Below are 21,648 nucleotides of genomic sequence, written 5' to 3' on the forward strand. Positions count from 1 at the left end.
TGTGCTAGAAAAATGTTCTGGAAGCTCCACTGATGCAATTTTGGTTTTTCCTTTTGGTAATTAGATCTGTGGTAGCAGTATATTCTATTTTGACACAACTGTGTTTATATATAAATGGATTCTGTAATACTTTTTACATAGATGTTTCATAATTGCAGGAAACAAGAGAGGTTAGATTATTATCTAGCAACTTTGTAAGTAATAAACTGTCTTAAGTACTAGGCTATTTTCTGATTCCAAAGTACTTGCTACCTGCTGCCTTTTGTTAATCATATTCTAAATTTTCCTGCACTGCCTTAGGGTGCTTAATTCCTGGTGTCAATAAAGAATAATTAACAGAGAAATTCCTTTTAATCATGTGGCAGAGCTTAGGAATTTTTTTTCTTCTGCAGAGGCCTGGCATTTAATTACCAGCAAGAAAGATTATCATTCAAAAGAAGCTTGGTGGAAACGGGAATTTTTTGGGCTCTGGTCAATTTCATTAAAACACTTAAGTTTCTAAGAAACTTATTTCCACTTGCTGTATGGCTTAACTAAGTACTATGAGACATACAAAATAAGAACTTTAAAGAAGTAAAATATGTGTGTTTTCCATTTACTTGGTATAGTATTGCTTTATAGTGCTTTGTATTATTCTGGAATGCTGGATTTTGTCATTGTTAATATTAAAATAGATTAACATTTAATGGCTAAAAGATTTAGTGTTGAATTAGCACAATTAATTGTTTCAGAAAAACTGTGAAATTCTATTAGCAGAGGATAGATTGGATAGAATTTATATGTAGGTATTCCCAGTTAATAAAAATTGAAGTGACCTAATCTGAACTTAACTAATAAATGTAACTTCAACAAATGTTTATTATGTATATGTAAATTTTTAAAAATGAAATTTTCCTTTTGCTGAAGCCTTTTAACATGTGTGTATATGATACATATGTGTCTATTCAGTATTTGATTCTTTATAGATCTTTAGAAGATAAGTAAGCCTGTTGACAGGCTTACAACCCAGAAGTTTTTTAGTTTTTGTTTTTTCTTTTTGGAGGGTCTGGAAGCCATACCTTTGAAATATAAGCATCTAGGAAGATAATACTGTTTCCCTGTCACGAGGAGAGTTTAACCTAGGTGCTGTTTTCCAAACTGCAACTATTTGCTTGTCAGAGAGATAAGAGAAGTTTTATTATTCAGATAAATAGCTAAAACAAATGGTCACCTCATTTGCTAGATGCATTAGGGTGAACCATGAAAGAGTGCACAGAAATGGTAGTCAGGTCCTCCCCTAGTGGACAGGTTACCCTTCAGCTTGAGGATATATGTATGTAATGGATTGTAGCTGCTTGACTGTAATAAGGGACAGTTTTGTCTGTTTGCAGTCTCTTTCAGAGATTAGTTACTGTATTGTGCTCTGGATATGTGGGTAGGACTTTTTATTTCCCCAACAATACCCATGCACATCACACAGTTAGGTTGTAAGGGGATTTGAAACACGCCCTTATGCAGTTTATTCTTTAAACAGGGTCACAAATAACTCTGCACTACAAGGCAAAGCAAATTCAACTGTAGAGAAGAGGAAGGGCTTTCCCGAAGACGATGTCTGAGCTAGTTCTGAGAGGATGGGCCAGGTTTGAACAGGCAGAGAAGAGGTGAAAGTGTTTCTCAAGATTTTTTTTTATTTTTATTTATTTATTTTTTTTTTTGAGACGGAGTCTCGCTCTGTCGCCCAGGCTGGAGTGCAGTGGCCGGATCTCAGCTCACTGCAAGCTCTGCCTCCCGGGTCCATGCCATTCTCCTGCCTCAGCCTCCCGAGTAGCTGGGACTACAGGCGCCCGCCACCTCGCCCGGCTAGTTTTGGTATTTTTTAGTAGAGATGGGGTTTCATCGTGTTAGCCAGGATGGTCTCGATCTCCTGACCTCGTGATCCGCCCGTCTCGGCCTCCCAAAGTGCTGGGATTACAGGCTTGAGCCACCGCGCACAGAGACAGGAGAGCGGGGAAGATGGAGGAAGGGAGCCGAGGAAAGGAAGCAAGAGAAATGATTCCACATCACAGAGGCTGGGAACGGCATCTTCATGAGTTTACTTTTTTCCTAAATCTATGGGAATCTAGGAATTTGCTTGTTTATTCATTCACTTTCTAATCTAAGTGGAATTGGTAACAAATACTGATTTTTGGAAGATTTGACAAAATGTGCAGCATGGATTAGGTAAAGACTGAAGGAGAGACCATTTTGCATGCTGTGGCAGTAGGTCAGCTGAAAGGTAGTGAGGGTTTGAATGAGATTACTGGCTGTGAACGCTGAATGAAAGGTGTTCAAGAAACACTTAAAAACAGAAAATTGGTAGGTCTTGGATGGAGATTTGATGTGAGGAGCAAGGAAAAGAAAGGAGCTAAGGAAGACTTCAGCTCTCTTCCCAACCGGAGGAGGGTAGCTCCTGATGCCATTAACAAAGAGAAGAAAGGGAGTTGCTTTTAGAGATGCTAAGTGTGACAGTCCAGCAGTGTTCAAGTGGGACTGCCCAGTGGGCAGTTAGAAATGTGGGTCCAGAGTTTAGGAAAGAAGCTGAGACTAGAAATGTAGATTTGGGAGACATCCTCCTAGATGTTACAGTTGAACCCATGGGTATAGATGAGACTGTTGGGAGATAAAAGATAGCAGATCCAAGTGTACAGCTTGGAAAATTGCTGCATAAGTAGTGCAAAAGGCAAGGGAGCCATAGAAGAGGTAGCATAGGAACAAGCTGCACAAGGTCAGAAACCAGGAGCAAAGAAAGTTTCCAGAAGGTGTTAGGTTAGCTTTAGAAGCTACAGAAAGATGAAGGAGGATGCAGATTAACAATTTGACTACATGGTTGCTATTCCATATGTATGAGAATAACTAGTGACCAGCCAATATCCAACAGGGGTCATCCTTTTTTCAGGTTTAACAAATGTTATTTCATGCATTAAAATAACCTCAGGTTGTGTACTTCTTACATGTTAAATACACAAAAGATACATCAGAGGCAAGGTGGTGGTTTACTGGCAGCCAGATGCTTGCACACATCTGGGATTCCTTTGATAGACAGTTGGCCCTCAGTTTGATGTGCACTTTTCTTCCCATCCAGGATTTCTGTAACCATGTAACTATGTGTTACTCTCCCAAGCCCTTCAGAAAAAGTCCAGTAAATAGGACATTTGAAAACTAAACATATCTTCTATATAAAATTATGTTACAGTATGTTTCAGCCCCCTGGCTGCTGAAGCTTTAGGAATTGCCACAGCAGCCAAGGGGCTGTAATTCTGTTCTCCAGAATTATGGTGAGAACAAAAAGTTGCTGAGATAGAGCAGCAATACATTCAGCCATGTTGCTAGGGGGTCTTCAACTATTCTTAGTTTGGGTATTTTATTTTTTGTTTAGGGTAATGCTGTATTTGGGGAACTATTAATTTGTCACCAAAAAATGTTTTGCTTTGCTTCGTAATAAAAACTTGCTGCACTTACTAAATTTGATATGGATTTGGGGTGAGTTATTTTTTTCTGACTTTATATCAGGTTTCATAATAAAAGTCGGGGAAATGTAAGAGTCATTTAACAAACTGTCTTAATAGTGAACTCCTAGTGTACATTTGTGCAGGTAAAGAAGGCATCATTATGGTACCAATTTTGTTATTCCTTCTACCTGAATGCCTATGCAGCAATACATTAGTGGGAAGTAAGATAATTAAGTAAGTATTGAAAACCATAAATTTATTTCTGCCTAGCTCTAGGTGAGCTGCATCTAAGACCGACTAAAGAAAGGTACTAAGCACTGAGATAAGCAAAACGGTGTGAAAAACTTACTCAATAACTACTGCGTTTATGCCTGTGCTTTAAGATGCACTTAAGGACACTCTAATTTTTTTCATGACACCATTCTTATGCACATTTGTATTTTGTTTTTCAGTGAGAAGACGTGAGCTGTGTTTTGAGTCAGGTGGCTCTGAGATTACAGCTTTGGTTTTGTGTTTTCCTCTAGCTGCTAGGGGAGCTGATCCTGGACCGTCACAACTTTGCCATCATGACAAAGTACATCAGCAAGCCGGAGAACCTGAAACTCATGATGAACCTCCTTCGGGATAAAAGTCCCAACATCCAGTTTGAAGCCTTTCATGTTTTTAAGGTAAAAAGTACAAGCTCTGGAAACAATGTTATAGGCAATTTTTTTCCCAGTTCCAAATGGCAAACTCCCTGCTCTTTACTCTCTTTCATACTTGAAAGAAAATGAAATAGGCAGTCTTTGTGTTTTGTATGATTTAAATGAAATTTCAGAGTTATGTTAATGAATAACCATTCATAAAGGTTTGCTGACTAATCCACACATCTAAATATTTTTATTTTTTCACAGAGAAAATGCGTGATACTCTTTCCCAAAACTTCTAAAACAATCAGTGATTGAGCTAGATCCCAAACCCTGAGTGTCAGACTTGAATACTTTGCTTCGTACAAGCACTGTCTCTTTGAACTTTAAATGACACCCTGAAGACACAGCGGGGTACTACTCACTTTATTAATATTATTATTTTTTTTACAATGTATTTTGTTATGATAGAAAAGTAGCCTCTTTAGACAATAGATTTTATTTTATTTATTTTGAGATTGAGTCTCACTCTGTTGCCCAGGCTGGAGTGCAGTGGCAAGATCTCAGCTCACCTGCCTCCCTCCTGAGTAGCTGCCTCAGCTCCTGCCTCAGCCTCCTGAGTAGCTGGGACTACAGGCGTATGCCACCACTCCTGGCTAATTTTTTTTTTTATTTTTAGTAGAGCGAGTTTCACCGTGTTAGCCAGGGTGGTCTTGATCTCCTGACATCGTGATCCACCCTCCTTGGCCTCCCAAAGTGCTGGGATTACAGGTGTGAGCCACCACACTTGACCCTACAATAGATTTTTTAACAGGTGGGGTAGGTGGGAGAATTCTATTTGTAATTCTGTATTCCCAGCCTAACTATTGTAAACAGTTTAGTACATTTTATTTTCCTGTGCACACATTCCAGAGTTTTTCTACAGCTGTATTCACATTGTACTAACAATTGATATCCTAATTTTATTACTTAATGCTATACCATAAGTAACCATTTTCATTATTGCTATAAGTAATTTTTAGGGCCATTATTTTTCTCACCATCGTAGTGCATCATTGGGTATATTTCTTCTTGTCATTGATATTTAGGTTATTTTCATTTTTTCCTACTCTTAAGTAATACTACAGTGTGCATTTTATGCATCCAGCTAATTTTTTTTAATATTTAAAATTCTTGCCGTATGATAGATATCTAGAGTGTAAATAAGAGTTCAGAGAGTCCCAGAATTTTTTGGTTCTTATTTCTAAAAATCTTTTAAAATCTTATTTATTTTTTTAAATTCAGAGACAAGGTCTTGCTCTGTTGCCCAGGCTAGAGTGCAGTGGTGTGATCATGGCTTACTGCAGCCTCAAATTCCTAGGCTCAAGCAATTCTCTCACCTCAGCCTCCTAAAGTAGCTGGGACTGTAGACATGGGCCACCTCACCCAGCTAAGTTTTTTATTTTTTGAAGAAACAGGGTCTCGCTATGTTGCCCAGGCTAGTCTCAAAATCCTAAGCTCAAGTGACCTTCCTGCCTCAGCTGCTCAAAGTGCTGGGATTGTAACTGAACACAAGTCAGATTGCTCATCACATGCAGAGTCCAATTAACAAGAGGAGGTCTCGTAAAAAGAAAGTGACTTTATTAGCCAAAACTAATAATAGGAAAGTGGCCAGATTCCCAGCCAACGCAACTACTTTGAATTTTAGGGGCAAGGCCAGGTTTTAAAAAGAGAAAACATGATATGGAAAGCGTGTAAAAATTATGCTGAGTACAGTGTCTGTGTTTCTTGTTCTGGTGGCTGTCTTGGGTCCCAGTCCAGGTGGAAAGCAGGCTGGCGTCATCTCAACAATGGCTGGATTGTGGACTAGCCACCCTGAAGTTATCTCTGGAATTTTGCAGCTGGGTCTCCAAGCTTGGTCTGTCTGACTCAAGATTCAAGTTTAGCCCCTGGAACTTCTAAGTAGGCAGATAATTAGATACCAGCATGCAGTTAGATAAATGTGAAGGGAATATAGACAGTGAGAAAGGGCTGGGACATGGAGTCTATTTTAAAACTAAGGGAAAAAGCTTCTGCAGTTTGCTTCAAGGTTACATCTTTAAACCCAGGAGAAAGGGGAGAAAAGGTTTTAAAATGTGTTTTGAAGTTAAGCTGCTTAGTTACAGGATTGCAAGTGTGAGCCATGGCACCTGGCTTCGGTTTTTATAAAGTATGTTTAGTGATAGGGTTTGTAAGTCCATAAATGGGAAGCATGGCAGTTTTTAAGGTAATTGTTGCTTTGAAAGATAAGACATTTTTAGTTGATCTTTCAGCCACCAGATATTTATTAATTCATTATATATATATATTAAATTAAAGAGATACATAGGGTGAGGTATGGGGAAAGGGGCATGGAGCTTCCATGCCTTCCCTGCGCAGCCACCCTCCAGGAGTCTGCATGCGTTTGGCTATCTGGAAGCTCCAGTGCATATATTTATTGTCCAAAAACCCATTAGAGCAATTAAAATCCTGAACTAATTTATAAATTCTATTCAGTTCCTTTCAGAATTCCAACTAGACTTTCCCTGGAGCTTGACAAGCTGATTCTAAAATTTGTGTGGTAGAGCAATAGCCTAGGATTATCTATGGCAATGTTGAAGAAGGAAGTAGAGGAATCTACTCTACCAGATATTAAGACTTGTTTTGGATTGAGAGTAAATGAAAACAGCGTTGTATTGGTTTAGAAATTGATAAATAGAACAGCAAAACAGAGTAGAGGGCCCAGAAGTAAACCTATATAAATCTGAAACTTGATATTTGATCATGGAGGGATTATAAATCAGTGAAGAAAGGGTTAAGTATTCAATAAATGTTTCTTGGATAATGGGTTGTCCATGTAGAGAATCTTACCCTGCAGTATACACAGAAATAAGTTCTAGATAAAGATCTGCACTTGAAAAGCAATTTTTTTTAACTTTTAGAAGAGAAAATAAGAGGCTCTCTGTATATTTGGGTAGGAAGAATTCCTTTGAAAAGAAATAAAAAATCACAAAACATAATAGAAATTTTTCTTGAGAAAGGGTCTCACTATGTTGCTCAGGCTGAAGTGCAGTAATGTGATCATGGCTTACTGCAGCACTGACCTCTTGGCCTCAAGCAATTCTCCTGCCTCAGCCTCTTGAGTAGCTGGGACCATAGGCCTGCCCTGACCATGCCCAACTAATTGTTTTTATTATTTGTAGGGATGAGGTCTCGCTGTTTTACCTAGGCTGGTCTCAAACTCCTGGCCTCAAGTGATCCTCCTGCCTTGGCCTCCCTAGTTTTGGGATTATAGGTATGAGCCACCATACCCAGCCATAATAGAAAATATTTAAAAATGTGACCACACTAAAATTTTAAACTTCTGTTCAAAAAAGAAGTCATAAAGTGAAAAGACAGGATAGAATGTGACATATATAACTGACAGGTCATTAAGAAAAAGACAAATAACAGGCCGGGCGCGGTGGCTCAAGCCTTTAATCCCAGCACTTTGGGAGGCCGAGATGGGCGGATCACGAGGTCAGGAGATCGAGACCATCCTGGCTAACATGGTGAAACCCCATCTCTACTAAAATACAAAAAACTAGCCGGGCGAGGTGGCGGGCGCCTGTAGTCCCAGCTACTCGGGAGGCTGAGGCAGGAGAATGGCGTGAACCCGGGAGGCGGAGCTTGCAGTGAGCTGAGATCTGGTCACTGTACTCCAGCCTGGGTGACAGAGCGAGACTCCATCTCAAAAAAAAAAAAAAAAAAAAAAAAAAAAAAACAAATAACAGAAAAATAGACAAAAGATACAAGTTGGTAGTTTACAGATGAGGAAACCTGATTGGCAAATAAATAGGTGTTCTTCTTACTTGTAATTGTGGAAATGGCCATTAAAATATCAATGAGATACCACTTGATGTTCTTCATATTGGCAAAAATATCCAACAATATCAGATTTTTGTAGGATTGGACAGCAGTGGGAACTGTCATACACTATGTAAATTGGTATAATCACTTTGGAGAACAGTTTAGCAAAATAAACTCTTGAAGCTATGGATACCCTTCAACTCTGAAATCCATTTTTAGGCAGTTTCTTGGAGACACTCTTGGACGCGTGCATAAGGAGTCATGTACAGTAAGTCCTCTCTTAAAATCGTTGATAGGTGCTTGGAAGTGGACTTTAAACAAAACTGTGTACATTACAGCAAGTCCTCGAATAACAATGTTTTGTTGTAAGCTTGATGTGGGAAAAATTGTTTGCCTCCTCTGTTGCTTTCCTTAAAGTTACAGTTTCTAAGAACTTATCCACCTTAATTAAGGACTTACTGTATAAAGATGTTTATTGCAACATTGTTTAAAATGGGAAAAGCCATACATGGGCACCAAGGGGAGACTGCGAAAATAAATTGTGCTACACACATACAATAGTGCATAATAATGGGTTAAAATAAATAGATTTATGTGGATTGCTTTGCCTAATCTTAGAAACATTTTGTTGACTGGAATGACCAAATATTTAAATATGTCATTTATTTAAAGTTTAAAAGCATGCAAAAGAACACTAAGTGTGGATTCATATATGTGCAGTTAGAGTCCAAAAATATGCATGGAAGCCGGGCACGGTGGCTCATGGCTGTAATCCCAGAACTTTGGGAGGCGGAGGTGGGTGGATCACTTGAGGCCAGGAGTTTGAGACCAGCCTGGCCAACATGGCAAAACCCAGTCCCTACTGAAAACACAAAAAGTAGTCAGGTGTAGTGGCACATGCCTGTAGTCCCAGATACTCAGTGGGGCTAGAGCAGGATTGTCACTTGAACCTGGGAGGCAGAGGTTGCAGTAAGCTGAGATTGTGCCATTGCACTCCAGCCTGGGCGACTGAGCGAGACTCTGTCTCAAACAAACAAACAAACAAACAAACTGCATGGGAAAGACAAATGCCAAATTCAGGATAGGGGGTCATCTCAGGAGAAGGAGTAGGGGAGAGAATAAGCAATATCATACAGGAGTATCCAATAGCCTTCAATTATACCTGTAATGTTTTATTAAAAAAAAAAATCTGAAGGCAAGTATGGCAAAAAATATTAGATTTTGATAGAGCCAATAGTGGGAATATGAAGTCAGATATGTTATTCCTGTACTCTTCTGTGTGTTAGAATTATTTCATAAAAAGTTTCAAAAAAATGAATGAAATAAAAATAGAGTGCTGTAGGCCTGGAAAATGCCTACACATTATAAAATGGTAGGCCCTCTCAAGACCCTTGGACTGAAGGAACTGAAGAAGGCTGTGTATCATGTCATTCAGCTCCCACAGAAGTTTAAATGAGAATAAACTTCATATAATTTTGTTCAAAAATGCAGTATTATATATAGTAGAAGGAATCAGTGGGTTGCAAAATAAAAATAACCTATTTCCATCCTCTGAGAAGATCAGAATTTGGGTCACCTAATCATTGGACAGGGTGAGTACGTTTAAAAATAGTTGACCACTTGTTTACTTGTATGTGTGTAACTTGGCCTGCCCCGTACCCCGGCTATGTTCCTTCCACTGAAGTATGAACTACATTGTTTACTTGCCAAAACTATTTTGTTATTTAGAAAAAAGTAACAGCTAAGTCCTAGGATTATTTTCACATCATTTAATTAATAGGTTTTTTTCCCCAAAGCACCTTTCGTAGGGTGCGAAGAATGTGGAACCCAGTCCTGAAAATGTCTTTACTGGATTATTAACAGCTGATTCTCATTAGCTTGCTAATAGGTTCAACACGTGCTTCCTACTATTGGTGAGCTGGATAGTGTGGTGGGAAAGCCCCGACGGAGGTCAAGAGAGCAGGGTCTTTGTTCTGTCTCAGTTGCCAGCAGCCGCTTTGGGCAAATCCATCTGGATCCGTTTTTTCACTTGCAAAATGAAAGTGTTAGACTTCTAATTCTAAGATACTAGGTCATGAGACTTTTGTCTCAGGTCCTGACTCTCCAGAGATATGCCCAGTATGGACTGAGGGACCCATTATGAGATAACCTTCTCCCTTTCCTTTCCCTTTTAACCTAGATACCAAAGGGCCATGTTGCCCCTTCCCACCAAACCATGTAAGGTGGCAGAAAATGGTCTGTGTCATTTGCTCGCTCAGAGCTGCTGGAACTCAGGCATGGCCAGTGCCAAATATGGCACTAGTCTGTCACTCAGATCCTAGCAGTTGGCTATAATAGCTATTCCCTTGAAAACAAGAAGTTCTGTCCCCAGCTTATTCCAGAATATAAAAGTCAGGTTGACAGTTCAGCCAAAAAAGTATGTAGAACAAGAATGAGAATAGTTTCCGTGTGGTCTTACTGGAAATAAACAAAATTACAGATTAATTTAGTGAAGGACTAACCATGAATTACTCACTTCCTTAAGGACCCACTTTCTTTTTTATTTTTTATTATTATTTATTTATTTATTTTTTGAGATGGAGGTTCACTCTTGTGGCCCAGGCTGGAGTGCAATGGCGTGATCTTGGCTCACTGCAACCTCCACCTCCCACATTCAAGTGATTCTCCTGTCTCAGCCTCCCAAGTAGCTGGGATTACAGGCATGCGCCACCACGCCTGGCTAATTTTTGTATTTTTAGTAGAGACACGGTTTTGCCATGTTGGCCAGGCTGGTCTCAAACTCCCAACCTCAGGTGATCCACCTGCCTCGGCCTCCCAAAGTGCTGGGATTACAGGCGTGAGCCACCACGCCTGACCTAAGGACCCACTTTCTAGCACACCAAACTACTGTGGTCATGGCATACCAAATCTAACTCTACTCATGGAGAAAGCAGTTGAGACCAACTGAATTTAGGAATTGGCTATGAAGTAGTTTAATAATGCTAATTTCCCCTAAAATTGTAACACTATATTGAAAAGTGTACCAACTTCTGACTTAATGTCTCACCAACTACTTTTAAACAGTGTTGAATATTCAGCTTTATTGTATCCTCATTTGATCTTATTTTGCCCTTTTGCATATTTAACAAAGAAGCCAAGGAGAAAATGTAAAAGTCATAATTAAGGCCTCACTTCTCCTTTCTATTTTAAAATACTTTCTTTAAAATTCATAAAACAATCAACTCCATATTTGTTTATAGAAAGGTTTGCAATGGGTATTTCTGGCAAACTTTAGCAACGTCATCAAACAAGTATATAAATATATTACTTACGGCTTTGATAATCCTGCTACTGAATATTTATAATGTTACCTACTTTACGAAATATTTTTGCAGTAGTATGTAAAGAAAACGAATGTTTGTGAATATTACCTAGAATAAAAAAAATTTTAAGTTGCTTTTCCATATAATTTTGGGATAAATGTCTAGTTTCCTATGTAACTTCCACAATTATATGAAATTTATAGATTCCAAAGATTTGACTTCCAAAATATGAAAGCAATTGCATTAACCATGTTAACAACATTTTAACATTTTGTACAGAGCACTTTCCCTGACAAAATTCCATATGATCCTCACCCCAGCTATGAAGTCAGGCAGGTGTGATGTCCCTGTTTCACTGGCGAGGAAACTGCCTGAGAGATTAAGTGACAAGCCTGAGCTCTCACAGACAAGGCTGTCTTCTGCTTCCAAATCCCATGTTCTTTCTTCTACATAGCTCCACTTACATGTGGGGAACCGAGGCTGGTAAATTCGAAATGGCAAAGGGCCTCTTTGCTATACCTTTCTATTTCGTAGAAGCTCTTTGCGAGCAGGAATTTTCCTCTGACTTGTTCTTTCTCTGCTCTATCTCCTAACAGCTAGAAGGGTTTTTGGCCCATAGTAATTATTTAAGTGATGTCTGAGTAAGTAAATTAATATGTATTTTCTTTTTTTAGAACTGTTTTTATTTTTATTTATTTATTTTTTATTTAAGACACAGTCTCGCTCTGTCACCCAGACTAGAGTGTAGTGGTGTGATCTCAGTTCACTGCAACCTCTGCCTCCCGGGTTCAAGTGATTCTCCTGGCTCAGCCTCCCAAGTAGCTGGGATTATAGGCGCCCACCACCATGCCTGGCTTTTTTTTTTTTTTGTATTTTTAGTAGAGATGGGATTTCACCAAGTAGACTCCTGACCTCGAGTGATCTGCCTCCCTCAGCCTCCCAAAGTGCTGGGATTACAGACATGAGCCACCGCACCCAGCCAATATGTATGTTCTTAAAGGAAGGAAACTGAGAGCCTCTGTGCCTCTGAATCAGAGAAGGATTGCCAGATAAAATGCAAGATGCCCTGTTCAATTTGAATTTGAGATGGACAATGTATAGCACTACACGGAACATAGTTACATTAAAAAAATTACTCATTGTTCGTCTGAAATAGAATTTAATAGGGCATCCTCTCTTTCTGTTTACTAAATCTGGTAATGCTAAACTGGTTTAGTTTTCAAATATTCGGACAAGAGCAGAGTCCTGGGTAGTAATATAGTGTCTTTTAAAAAAATGTTTCTGACAAAATGTTTGACAAGCATCATCAAGTTAAATAGAACTATTCTGACTTGAGAATATATTTAGATCTTTCCTTCTTGGCATATTCCATTCAGAAAGTGAGAATGTGTAGGTCTGGAATCTATGTTTTGTGCAGGCGGCTTCCCCTGGAAAGTCCCGGTCCACATTTCCTTCTGAGGCTTGGAGAATGAGGTCAGCAGTGTGTGTGCTCATCACACTCGCTGGACCTGCCGATGGAGCTGAAGGCCTCCGGGAAGGATTCTGAATGGCTGTAGTATTTGTCCATTGTAGATGAAACCAGGAATAAGCAGCTAAAAGCTCAGTGATGAAAAGTACAGTATCACAGACCTGGGAAGGAACTAAAATAATTGAGAAAGTGATAGCACAAAGAGCAGAAAAATCCAGGGTGAGCAAGTGATAGCAGAGTGAAGGCCCCTGATGCACAAACCCAGTATTCTTTTCAACTCGAGTCAGATTTCACTGGGATTAAGTTTATATTGACAGCTCTGGGAATCTTGAGGTTGGCCATGTCGTCAGATAAATAACTTTTGCTTAAGGATCCTAGGAAAGACTCCACAGTTCCTCTGAGGTGCTTACCTGAAGGAGCGTATAGAGAATACAGAGAGGCTCAGCAGAGAGAAGCCACAGAGATGATTGAGCTATTTGGAAAACAAGACCTATGTGGAAAGATTTAAAAACACGCACCAAAAAAGAAGACTGACAGAGAAATTTAACAGTGGTACTTGAGGGCAGAGCACACGTCTCATAGAATATCATAATGCAAGCCAACAGCAGCAATCTCAGTAGGCTGTGGAGAGTGACTATAAGTAAAACCAATTCCCTGAGAATGGGAGTTGTAGACACTGGAATAGGTCATTGAGGATGGTTATGGAATCACCTTTTCAGGGGATCTAATAGGAATCCATTCTTGTTTGCCAAGAATTACCAGTGGGTTATGTCTGAAGTGGAAGGATGAGTTAGCTAAGTTCCTGAGGTCCCTCCCAGTGACAAGAGTCTATTCTTTCTACAATTGACTGTGATAAAGTATATTAGAAGTATGAATTTTTACAGTATTATTAGAGGAAATACTAGTATACTCTTTCTTTGGGTGGAGGATAAAATATTTTACCCAAAATAGTTAAAATGAGCTATTGGGTTTAAATATGAATCCTAATAACTTACATCTGCATAACAGTAAATATTTGGGAAAGTGGTTACTGCTGTATGTGGCACTGCAGTGATTTCATGTTGAAGGAAGAAGCAACTGTAACGAGCAGTTGCTGTGGGCCAGAGGCTCTGCTAAACACTTTGCAAGGACATACTCATTGAATATTTTCAAAACCCGATCCAATTTTGGCCACAAAAAGGATGTGGCATTCATAACATGCTACAACATGGGTTAACCTTAAAAACACTGTGCTACATGAAAGAAGCTAGTCATAGAAACCACGTATGTTATGATTCCATTTATATGAATGTCTAGAATAAGGCAAAGCTCTAGGGCAGAAAATAGATTCATGTTGCCTAGAGCTGGGAGCATGTTGCGGCGCGGGGGCGGGGCCGGTGACTGCTCATGGGTATAGGGTTTCTTTTGGGATGATAAAATGTTCTAAAATTGATTCTGGTGATGATTGCACAACTATGTGAGTATACTATAAAACATTAAAAAGTATACTTTAAATGAATCAACTATATAGTCTGTGAATTGTATCTCAATAAAGCTGTTTTTAAAAAAACCTTTAAAAAACCCCAGTGAGATATAGGTAATCACTATGCTATATTCCTTTTACAAAACTGCCTACAGGCTTGAATTTTTCAATTCAAATCAACGTGTTCTGTGACTCTAAGGAAGTGTCCAGACATCCACCTTGTATTTGGCTGTCTAAAGGCAACATTAAAATGCTGAAAAAACTTTGGAAAGAGGGCAAAAAACAGGTTCCCATTTCTTTGGTCCACTAGTTTACTTAACAGTTTTAAAGATGAGAAACGTGATTATAGCTTGACCCCAAGCCCCTTTTCCCCTCTTTACCCCTACCTTTAGATAAGTAGTTAAGAACATTTGAACCAAATAGTCTGTCACTGCCACACATGGAGAGGGCGGAGCTGCAGCCGTACTGTCCAGCAGTCACTGGCGGAACCACCCAGCACTGCCCGGAAGGTGCACGCTGCACACACAGTTTAGTGATCAGGGATGCTGCTTTAACTTCTCTCAGCCTCACCTGGAGATTAGGGAAAAATCGTATCTTCCTCCCAGAGTTGTGGTCAGGATAAAAGAATACTATTCGTATAAACTGTGTAGCACAATGCCCAGTGCATAGCAAGGATTCAGCAGATGATATGTATATTTTTAAATGGCAATCATCTCATGTAATGTAAGAAGAATCTACAAGCATTAAATACATATTATTAAGGAAAAAGCAGGTTACAACGTATTATGTACAGAATGCAAGCCCAGTTTTATTTAAAATATTTCTACAAATAGCGATGTGCACGGGAAAAAATGCTGCACATACATACACCAGGTATTCACAGTGGTTATCTCTGGGTGGAGGAATTATGTTAGTGAGTTTTTTACTTTCTTTTTTGTGCTTTTCTTTATTTCCCTAGTTTTCCACATGTATAACTTGTGTAATTAGAGTGATGGTAAGAATGGTGGCAGTGAGGAGGAGGATTTCACAGGATTCTAGAGGTTTTTAGAGCATCCTGTACTTCCAGGCTGCTGGCCTCCACCACCCTCACTTCCTTCCCAGGGTTTTTCTTCCTCCCTTGATGTGCAGTAGAGTCCAGTCTAATTCTGTTGTGGGCCCAGTGATGCTCATAGACACCCAACCAGCTTGCAGATTTAAGGATCAAGTCCTTTCTTAAACAGGAAAAAGTTAATTGTCTCTGATCAGTACTAGCAAGTATTGTGTCAAAATATTCTAAATTATTACTCAGATGTGTAGTCACATGAATAAGGATATGGTTGCCTTATTTGACACTTCGACAGGGTGGGATTTTGCTTGGAGTAACTTCCACGTAACTGTAACAGGAGCATATACAGAGCATGCCAGGCTTGCAGCACACATCAAAGGCGTGAGGTCAGCACCACAGAAGGCTAACTTCCCCATACCTTGTCTGGCTCAATCCCTGTTGGCAAAATAGAATTTGAATGAAATTAATGGGTATGTGTGTAAGATGTAGATATTTTATTTTCCATGCAATGCATTCAGTTTTAAAATGGAGAGCGCAATATTTTCAGTCTTCTAAACTAAAAATATTTGAGTTGTGGTCATGATATTTGCCTTCTTCTCACCATGCCTGAGAACTCCATAAATCACATCTCTCAGGCATGTTATGTAAACTAAGGGTTACAGGCAATAAGGTGGCATTCTAAAAGGAGAAGTCCTGGGTAGTTTCATTTGTTTGGGGGTGGTTTGAAAATTACATTTAAAAAAATAGAATTTGAATGAAATTAATGGATATGTGTGTAAGATGGGACAACAAAGACAACCAAAAAAAATTCTATCATGGACATAATATTCAAAAGACTTGGTTCCCTATATCTATGAATTAGAAGTGTGTTTCTTATCATCAGTGGGTTCATCTCAGGGCTTGACCAGTGTCCCGGCTGCCCCAAGGGAATCAGGCACTCTTGCATTAGCTGACTCCAATCAGCAACTACCTTTAGAGGCGGCAGGGTTCAGAAGCCATAAAAAATAAAACAAGAAAAAATTTAAAATGGGGCACAAACTTAGCATTTTCCTTAGGTTTATGGTACAGTGGATGAATTCAGTGGAATTGAACCAGTGACGCCTGTCTGCAAATTCCAGTACATTTTACATTTATTTTGGTTTGCAACATCAGTTTGTCTATTATAGTTAATTTTTTTTTTTTTTAGAAAGACTGTCATGAGTTATTTATGTAGTCACCACAAAATGCCAGGCAATTTTTAGCTAAAACTTCACAGTAACTCATTTGTAAACAAATGCTAACCAGAGCAGCCACGCATTTCTGAAAGGTATTACATAAACGTCAGGCAGTTTGTATAAACAGGCCTGGAGTTCCCCCCCCTTTTTTTTAATATAAGTAACAATTTTAGTTTGTTGTGGTAAAATTCACATAACATAAAATTCAGCATTAACCATTTTCAAGTGTATAATTCAGTAACAGTTAGTGCATTTATGATGTTGTACAACTATCGCCAGTATCTAGTTCCAGAACATTTCATCATCCCAAAAGGAAACCCTGTACTCAGTAAGCAGTTACACCCCATTGGCCATCACCCCCATCCCCTGGTGATCATTGATCTGCTTTCTGGCTCCATGAATCTGCCTATTCTGGATATCTTATATTAATGGAATCATACAGTGTGTGGCCTACATCCATGTTGTAGCATGATCCATCAGCACTTCAGTCTTTTATTCTTTTTTTATTTTTACTTTTTTGAGACAGGGTCTCGCTGGGTCACCAGGCTGGAGCACAGTGGTGCAATCTTGGCTCACTGCAAACTCCACGTCCCAGGTTCAAGGGATTCTTCTGCCTCAGCCTCCCGAGTAGCTGGGATTACAGGCATTTGCCACCACACCCAGCCAATTTTTGTGTTTTTAGTAGAGACGGGGTTTCACTATGTTGGCTAGGCTGATCATGAACTCCTCACCTCAAGTGATCCACCTGCCTTGACCTCTCAGAATGCTGGGATTACAGGTGTGAGCCACTACGCCCAGCCCAGTACTTCATTCTTTTAAATGGCCAAATAATATTCCATTGAATGGGTATACCACAAATTTGTTTATCCATTCATCAGTTGATGGACATTTGGGTTTTTTGCACCTTTTGGTTATTGTAAATAGTGCTGCTATGAACACTACTACACAAGATTTTGTTTGAACAATGTATTCCATTTTTAGGAAGGGAGTTGCTCAGTAATATGGTAATTCATTGTTGAACTTATTGAGGAACAGCCAATTTTCCACAGAGGCTGTGTCATTTTATATTCCCAGCAGCAATAATTTCTTTTTTTTTCTTTTTTCTTTTTTTTTTTTGAGACACAGTCTCCCTCTGTCACTCAGGCTGGTATGCAGTGGTGTGATCACGGCTCACTGCAGCCTCAACTTCTCAGGCTCAAGCAATCCTGTGGCGTCAGCCTCCTGAACTACAATGTGCACCACAATGCCCAACTAATATTTTATATTTTTTGTAGAGACAGGGTCTTGCTGTGTTGCTCAGGCTGGTCTTGAACTTCAACTCCTGGGCTCAAGTGATCCTCCCACTTTAACCTCCCCAAGTGATGGGATTACAGGCATGAGTCTTCATTTCTGGCCCAGGGTTTCAATTTACCTCCGTCCATCTTTGCAATACTTGTTACTGTCAGGGTTTTTTTGTTGTTTTGTTTTATTTTGTTTTTGCAGCCATCCTAGTGGGTGCGAAGTGGTATCTCATTGTGATTTTGACTTGCATTTCCATAATAACTAATGATTTTGAGGATTTTAAAAATGTGTGTATTGGCCATTTGTATATCTTTTTTGGAGAAATGTCTGTTCAAGTTCTCTTCCCCTTTTTGGAATGGGTTTGTTGTTGTTGTTGTTGTTAAGTTGTAAGAGTTCTTTATATATCCTGGACACAAGACACCAAACTGATACATGATTTGCAAATATTTTCTCCCATTCTATGTGTTTTTTCACTCTCTTGATAGTATCCTTTGATACACAAAAGTTTTCAATTTTGGTGAAGTTCAGTTTACCTGTTTTTTCTTTTGTTGCTTGCATTTTTGGTGCCATATCTCAAAAACCATTATCAAATCCAACATGATGAAAATCTACCCTGTATTTTCCTGTGGAAATTTTAGCTCTTATATTTAGGTCTTTGATTGATTTTACTTTTTATTTAGAGTAAGGTAAAGGCTCAGCTTCATCTTTTGCATGTGAATATCCAAATGTCCTAGATTGAGTGTTTTTTGTTTGTTTGTTTGCTTGCTTTTTGAGACAGCATCTCACTCTGTTGCCCAGGCAGGAGTGCGGTGGCACCATCACAGCTCACTGTGGCCTCAACCTCCCAGGCTCAATTGATCCTCCCACCTCAGCTTCCCGAGTAGCGGGAACTCTTAGCCAGCGCACTACGGCAGGCACCTGGCTAATTTTTGTATTTTTTGTAGAGAGGGGGTTTCGCCATGTTGCCCAGGCTGGTCTTGAATATCTGGGCTCAGGAGATTCGCCCACCTCAGCGTCCCAAAGTGCTGGATTTAGAGGCAGGAGCTGCTGCACCCAGCCTCTGTGTTGAGTGTTTTTGTCCTGAAAAGGTGTGGGATTTTATCAAATTCTTTTTCTGTATCAGTTGAGAAGCTCATGTGGTTTCCCTATATTCTGCTAATGCGGTACACTTGTATTAGTTTTCTAGGCTGCCATAACAAAGGACCACAGACCAAATGCCTTAAAACAACAGAGAACACAGTTCTGGAGGCCAGAAGTCCAAAATCAAGGTGTTGGCAGCATTAGTTTCTTTTGGAGACTCTCAAGGAAAATCTTCCTTGCTTCTCTTCCAGCTTCTGGTGGTTGCCAGAGGTCCTTGGTGCTCCCTGGCTTATAGAAGCATCTCTGTTTCCATTTTCACATGGCGTTCTTCTCTATATTCCTAAGCGTCTCTGTGTCCAAAGTTCACCAGTCATTGGAGTAGAACCTACCCTAAGCCAGTATTGACTTCATGTTATCTTGAGTACATCTGTAAAGAAAGTCTGTATTCCCAAATAAAATCACATTCATAGATACTGAGAATTAGGACTTGAACATATCTTTTTGGGGAACACAGTTTAACCCAGTACATTGATTGATTTTCTTATGTTGAACCACCCTTGTATTTCCAGGGAATAAATCCCACGTGGTCATGGTATAGAATCCATTTAATATACTCCTGGACTTGGTTTGCTAGTTATTTTGTTGAGAATTTTTTGCATTTTTATTCATAAAGAATACTGGTATGTAGTTTTTTTGTGTTGTTTTTCTCTGACTTTGGTATTTGGGTAATACTGGCCTTACAGAATAAGTTAGGAAGTGTTCCCATCTCTTATAGTTTTCAGAAGAATTTGAGAGAGATTTGTGTTAATTATTCTTTAAATGTTAGGTAGAATTTACTAGTGAAGTCATCTGGTCCTGGTCTTTTTTTTGTTGGAAGTTTTTGATGACTGACTTGATCTCTTTTCAGAGGTCTGCAGATTCTCTATTTCTTCTTGAGTCAGTTGGGTAGTCTTTCTAGGAATTTGGCCATGTCATCATCTAGGTTATCTAATTTGTTGGCTTATAATTGTTCATAGCAGTCTCTCATAATCCTCTTTTATTTCTATAAGGCCATTAGTAATGTTCCTACTTTCATGTAGCATTTGAATCTTCTCTCTTTTCTTAGTCACTCTAGCTAAAGGTTTATACATTTTATTGATTTTTTTCGAAGAACCAACTTTTGGTTTCATTGATTCTGTCATTTTCCTGTTCTCTGTTTTATCTCTGCTCTAATTTTTATTATTTCCTTCCTTACGTTGCTTTGGTTTAGTTTGTTCTTCTCTTCTTAGTTCCTTAAGCTATAAAGCTAAGTTACTAACCTGAGATCTTTCTTTTCTTTTTTCTTTTTTGAGATGGAGACTTGCTCTGTTGTCCAGGCTGGAGTACGATGGCACGATCTTAGCTCACTGCAACCTCCGCCTCCTGGGTTCAAACCATTCTCCTGCCTCAGCCTCCTGAGTAGCTGGGATTACAGATGCACGCCATCACGCCCAGCTAATTTTTGTATATTTAGTAGAGAGAGGGTTTCACCATGTTGGTCAGGCTGGTCTCCAACTCCTGACCTCGTGATCTGCCCACCTCGGCCTCCCACAGTGCTGGATTACAGGTGTGAGCTACTGCACCCGGTTCAGATCTTTCTTTTTTAATGTAGGCATTTATAGCTATAAATTTCCCCTTGAGCACTGCTTTTGGTGTTTTAAGTTTTGATATATTTTGTTTTTGTTTTCATTTGTCTCAAAGTGTTTTATAATTTTCTTTGTGATTTCTATTTCTCATTGGTTGTTTAAGAGGAGCCTAGGATACTTTATAACCCAGAAGGTCAAAGGTCAGTTCCTCCTTGTCACCCCATGACTGTAGACCCACCAAGTGGAAGCTTAGGAAACCCTTTTCCTTCCCTATTATGGGTCCCTTGGCCTGGCTGAGGGGTGGGCTCACTGTAAGTAAGCCATGTGGGCTGCCAAGAAACTGTCTCATCATGAGCCACTTGTGACCACAGGGATGTGCAGTGTTCCCAGAGGGGGCTTTGTATTCCTTACCGCTTGCTGCTTCAGTTGAGTCCATGACCTTTGATGGAAAGAACAGAAACATGAAGAATTTATATATCATATTTATGAACAATTTCAGAACTCAATTGGCCAAATGAACTGAGTATCAGATTTGTGGGCTTTGATTTCTAGTTCTTAACCTCACCTGGCAAAATGTCACATTTCATCAGTTCTCAGAAGAAGCATCCTGGGATTAATCTCAGCTTCAGCCATTGCTAGCTCTGTGAGCCTGGCAAAGCAATTTTGCAACAGTGTATGTATTCTACTCCATGCATTTGAATGGTGCATGCTGTATGCCATGTACCATTTGAATGCATGGAGTAGAATACATATACTGTTCTCATTAAGCCTTACTGTTACCTGGTGGCACTCAGGTACTGTCATCATCCCCATTTTTCAGATGAAGAAACTGAAGTACAGAGAGGTAAAGTTTTGTAGGATCATACAGCTAATCAGAGGTGGTGCTGGGATTTGGGCCCAGGCTGTGTGCTTCTGAGTCTGCACTGTTAACCATAATACTATGCGGTCAAGTTTATTAACATGACTCAGCCTGTTTCCTTATTAACAGATGAGGATAACAGCTCTTATACTTCAGGGCTGTTGTGAGGGTTAAGTGTTCGATCAGTGTGAAACAGCCCCATGAATGAAGACAACCAGCTGGGAGGGCTATGAACTGGCCACCCATGGACGTGTGTACAGTTGACCAGAATTAGGGTGATGGGGCAGTGACGAGTCCTTGAATTCAGTTCAGGCCCTTTGCCTCCAGCAAGTATGAGTCCCCACATACAGTGACAACAGAAGGCTTTCAGAGACTTCGTTGTGCTGACGCTGCT

The 21,648-nt window shown here is 39.6% G+C and overlaps 1 protein-coding gene across 5 annotated transcripts in view; it reads left to right on the plus strand.

The window, feature by feature from the left end:
* The window catches only part of CAB39L (calcium binding protein 39 like), a 138,844-nt gene that overhangs the window by 111,503 nt on the left and 5,693 nt on the right, over positions 1–21,648 (plus strand). For all 5 annotated transcript variants that reach the window (XM_017873768.1, XM_017873772.1, XM_017873770.1 and 2 more), the window contains one exon: positions 3,992–4,135. In XM_017873768.1, the coding sequence (XP_017729257.1) occupies positions 3,992–4,135 (144 nt within the window). The remainder of the gene's footprint in view (positions 1–3,991; positions 4,136–21,648) is intronic.

The sequence above is a fragment of the Rhinopithecus bieti genome, unplaced genomic scaffold (assembly GCF_001698545.2).
Source record: "Rhinopithecus bieti isolate Rb0 unplaced genomic scaffold, ASM169854v2 scaffold_7398, whole genome shotgun sequence".
Taxonomy (NCBI): domain Eukaryota; kingdom Metazoa; phylum Chordata; class Mammalia; order Primates; family Cercopithecidae; genus Rhinopithecus; species Rhinopithecus bieti.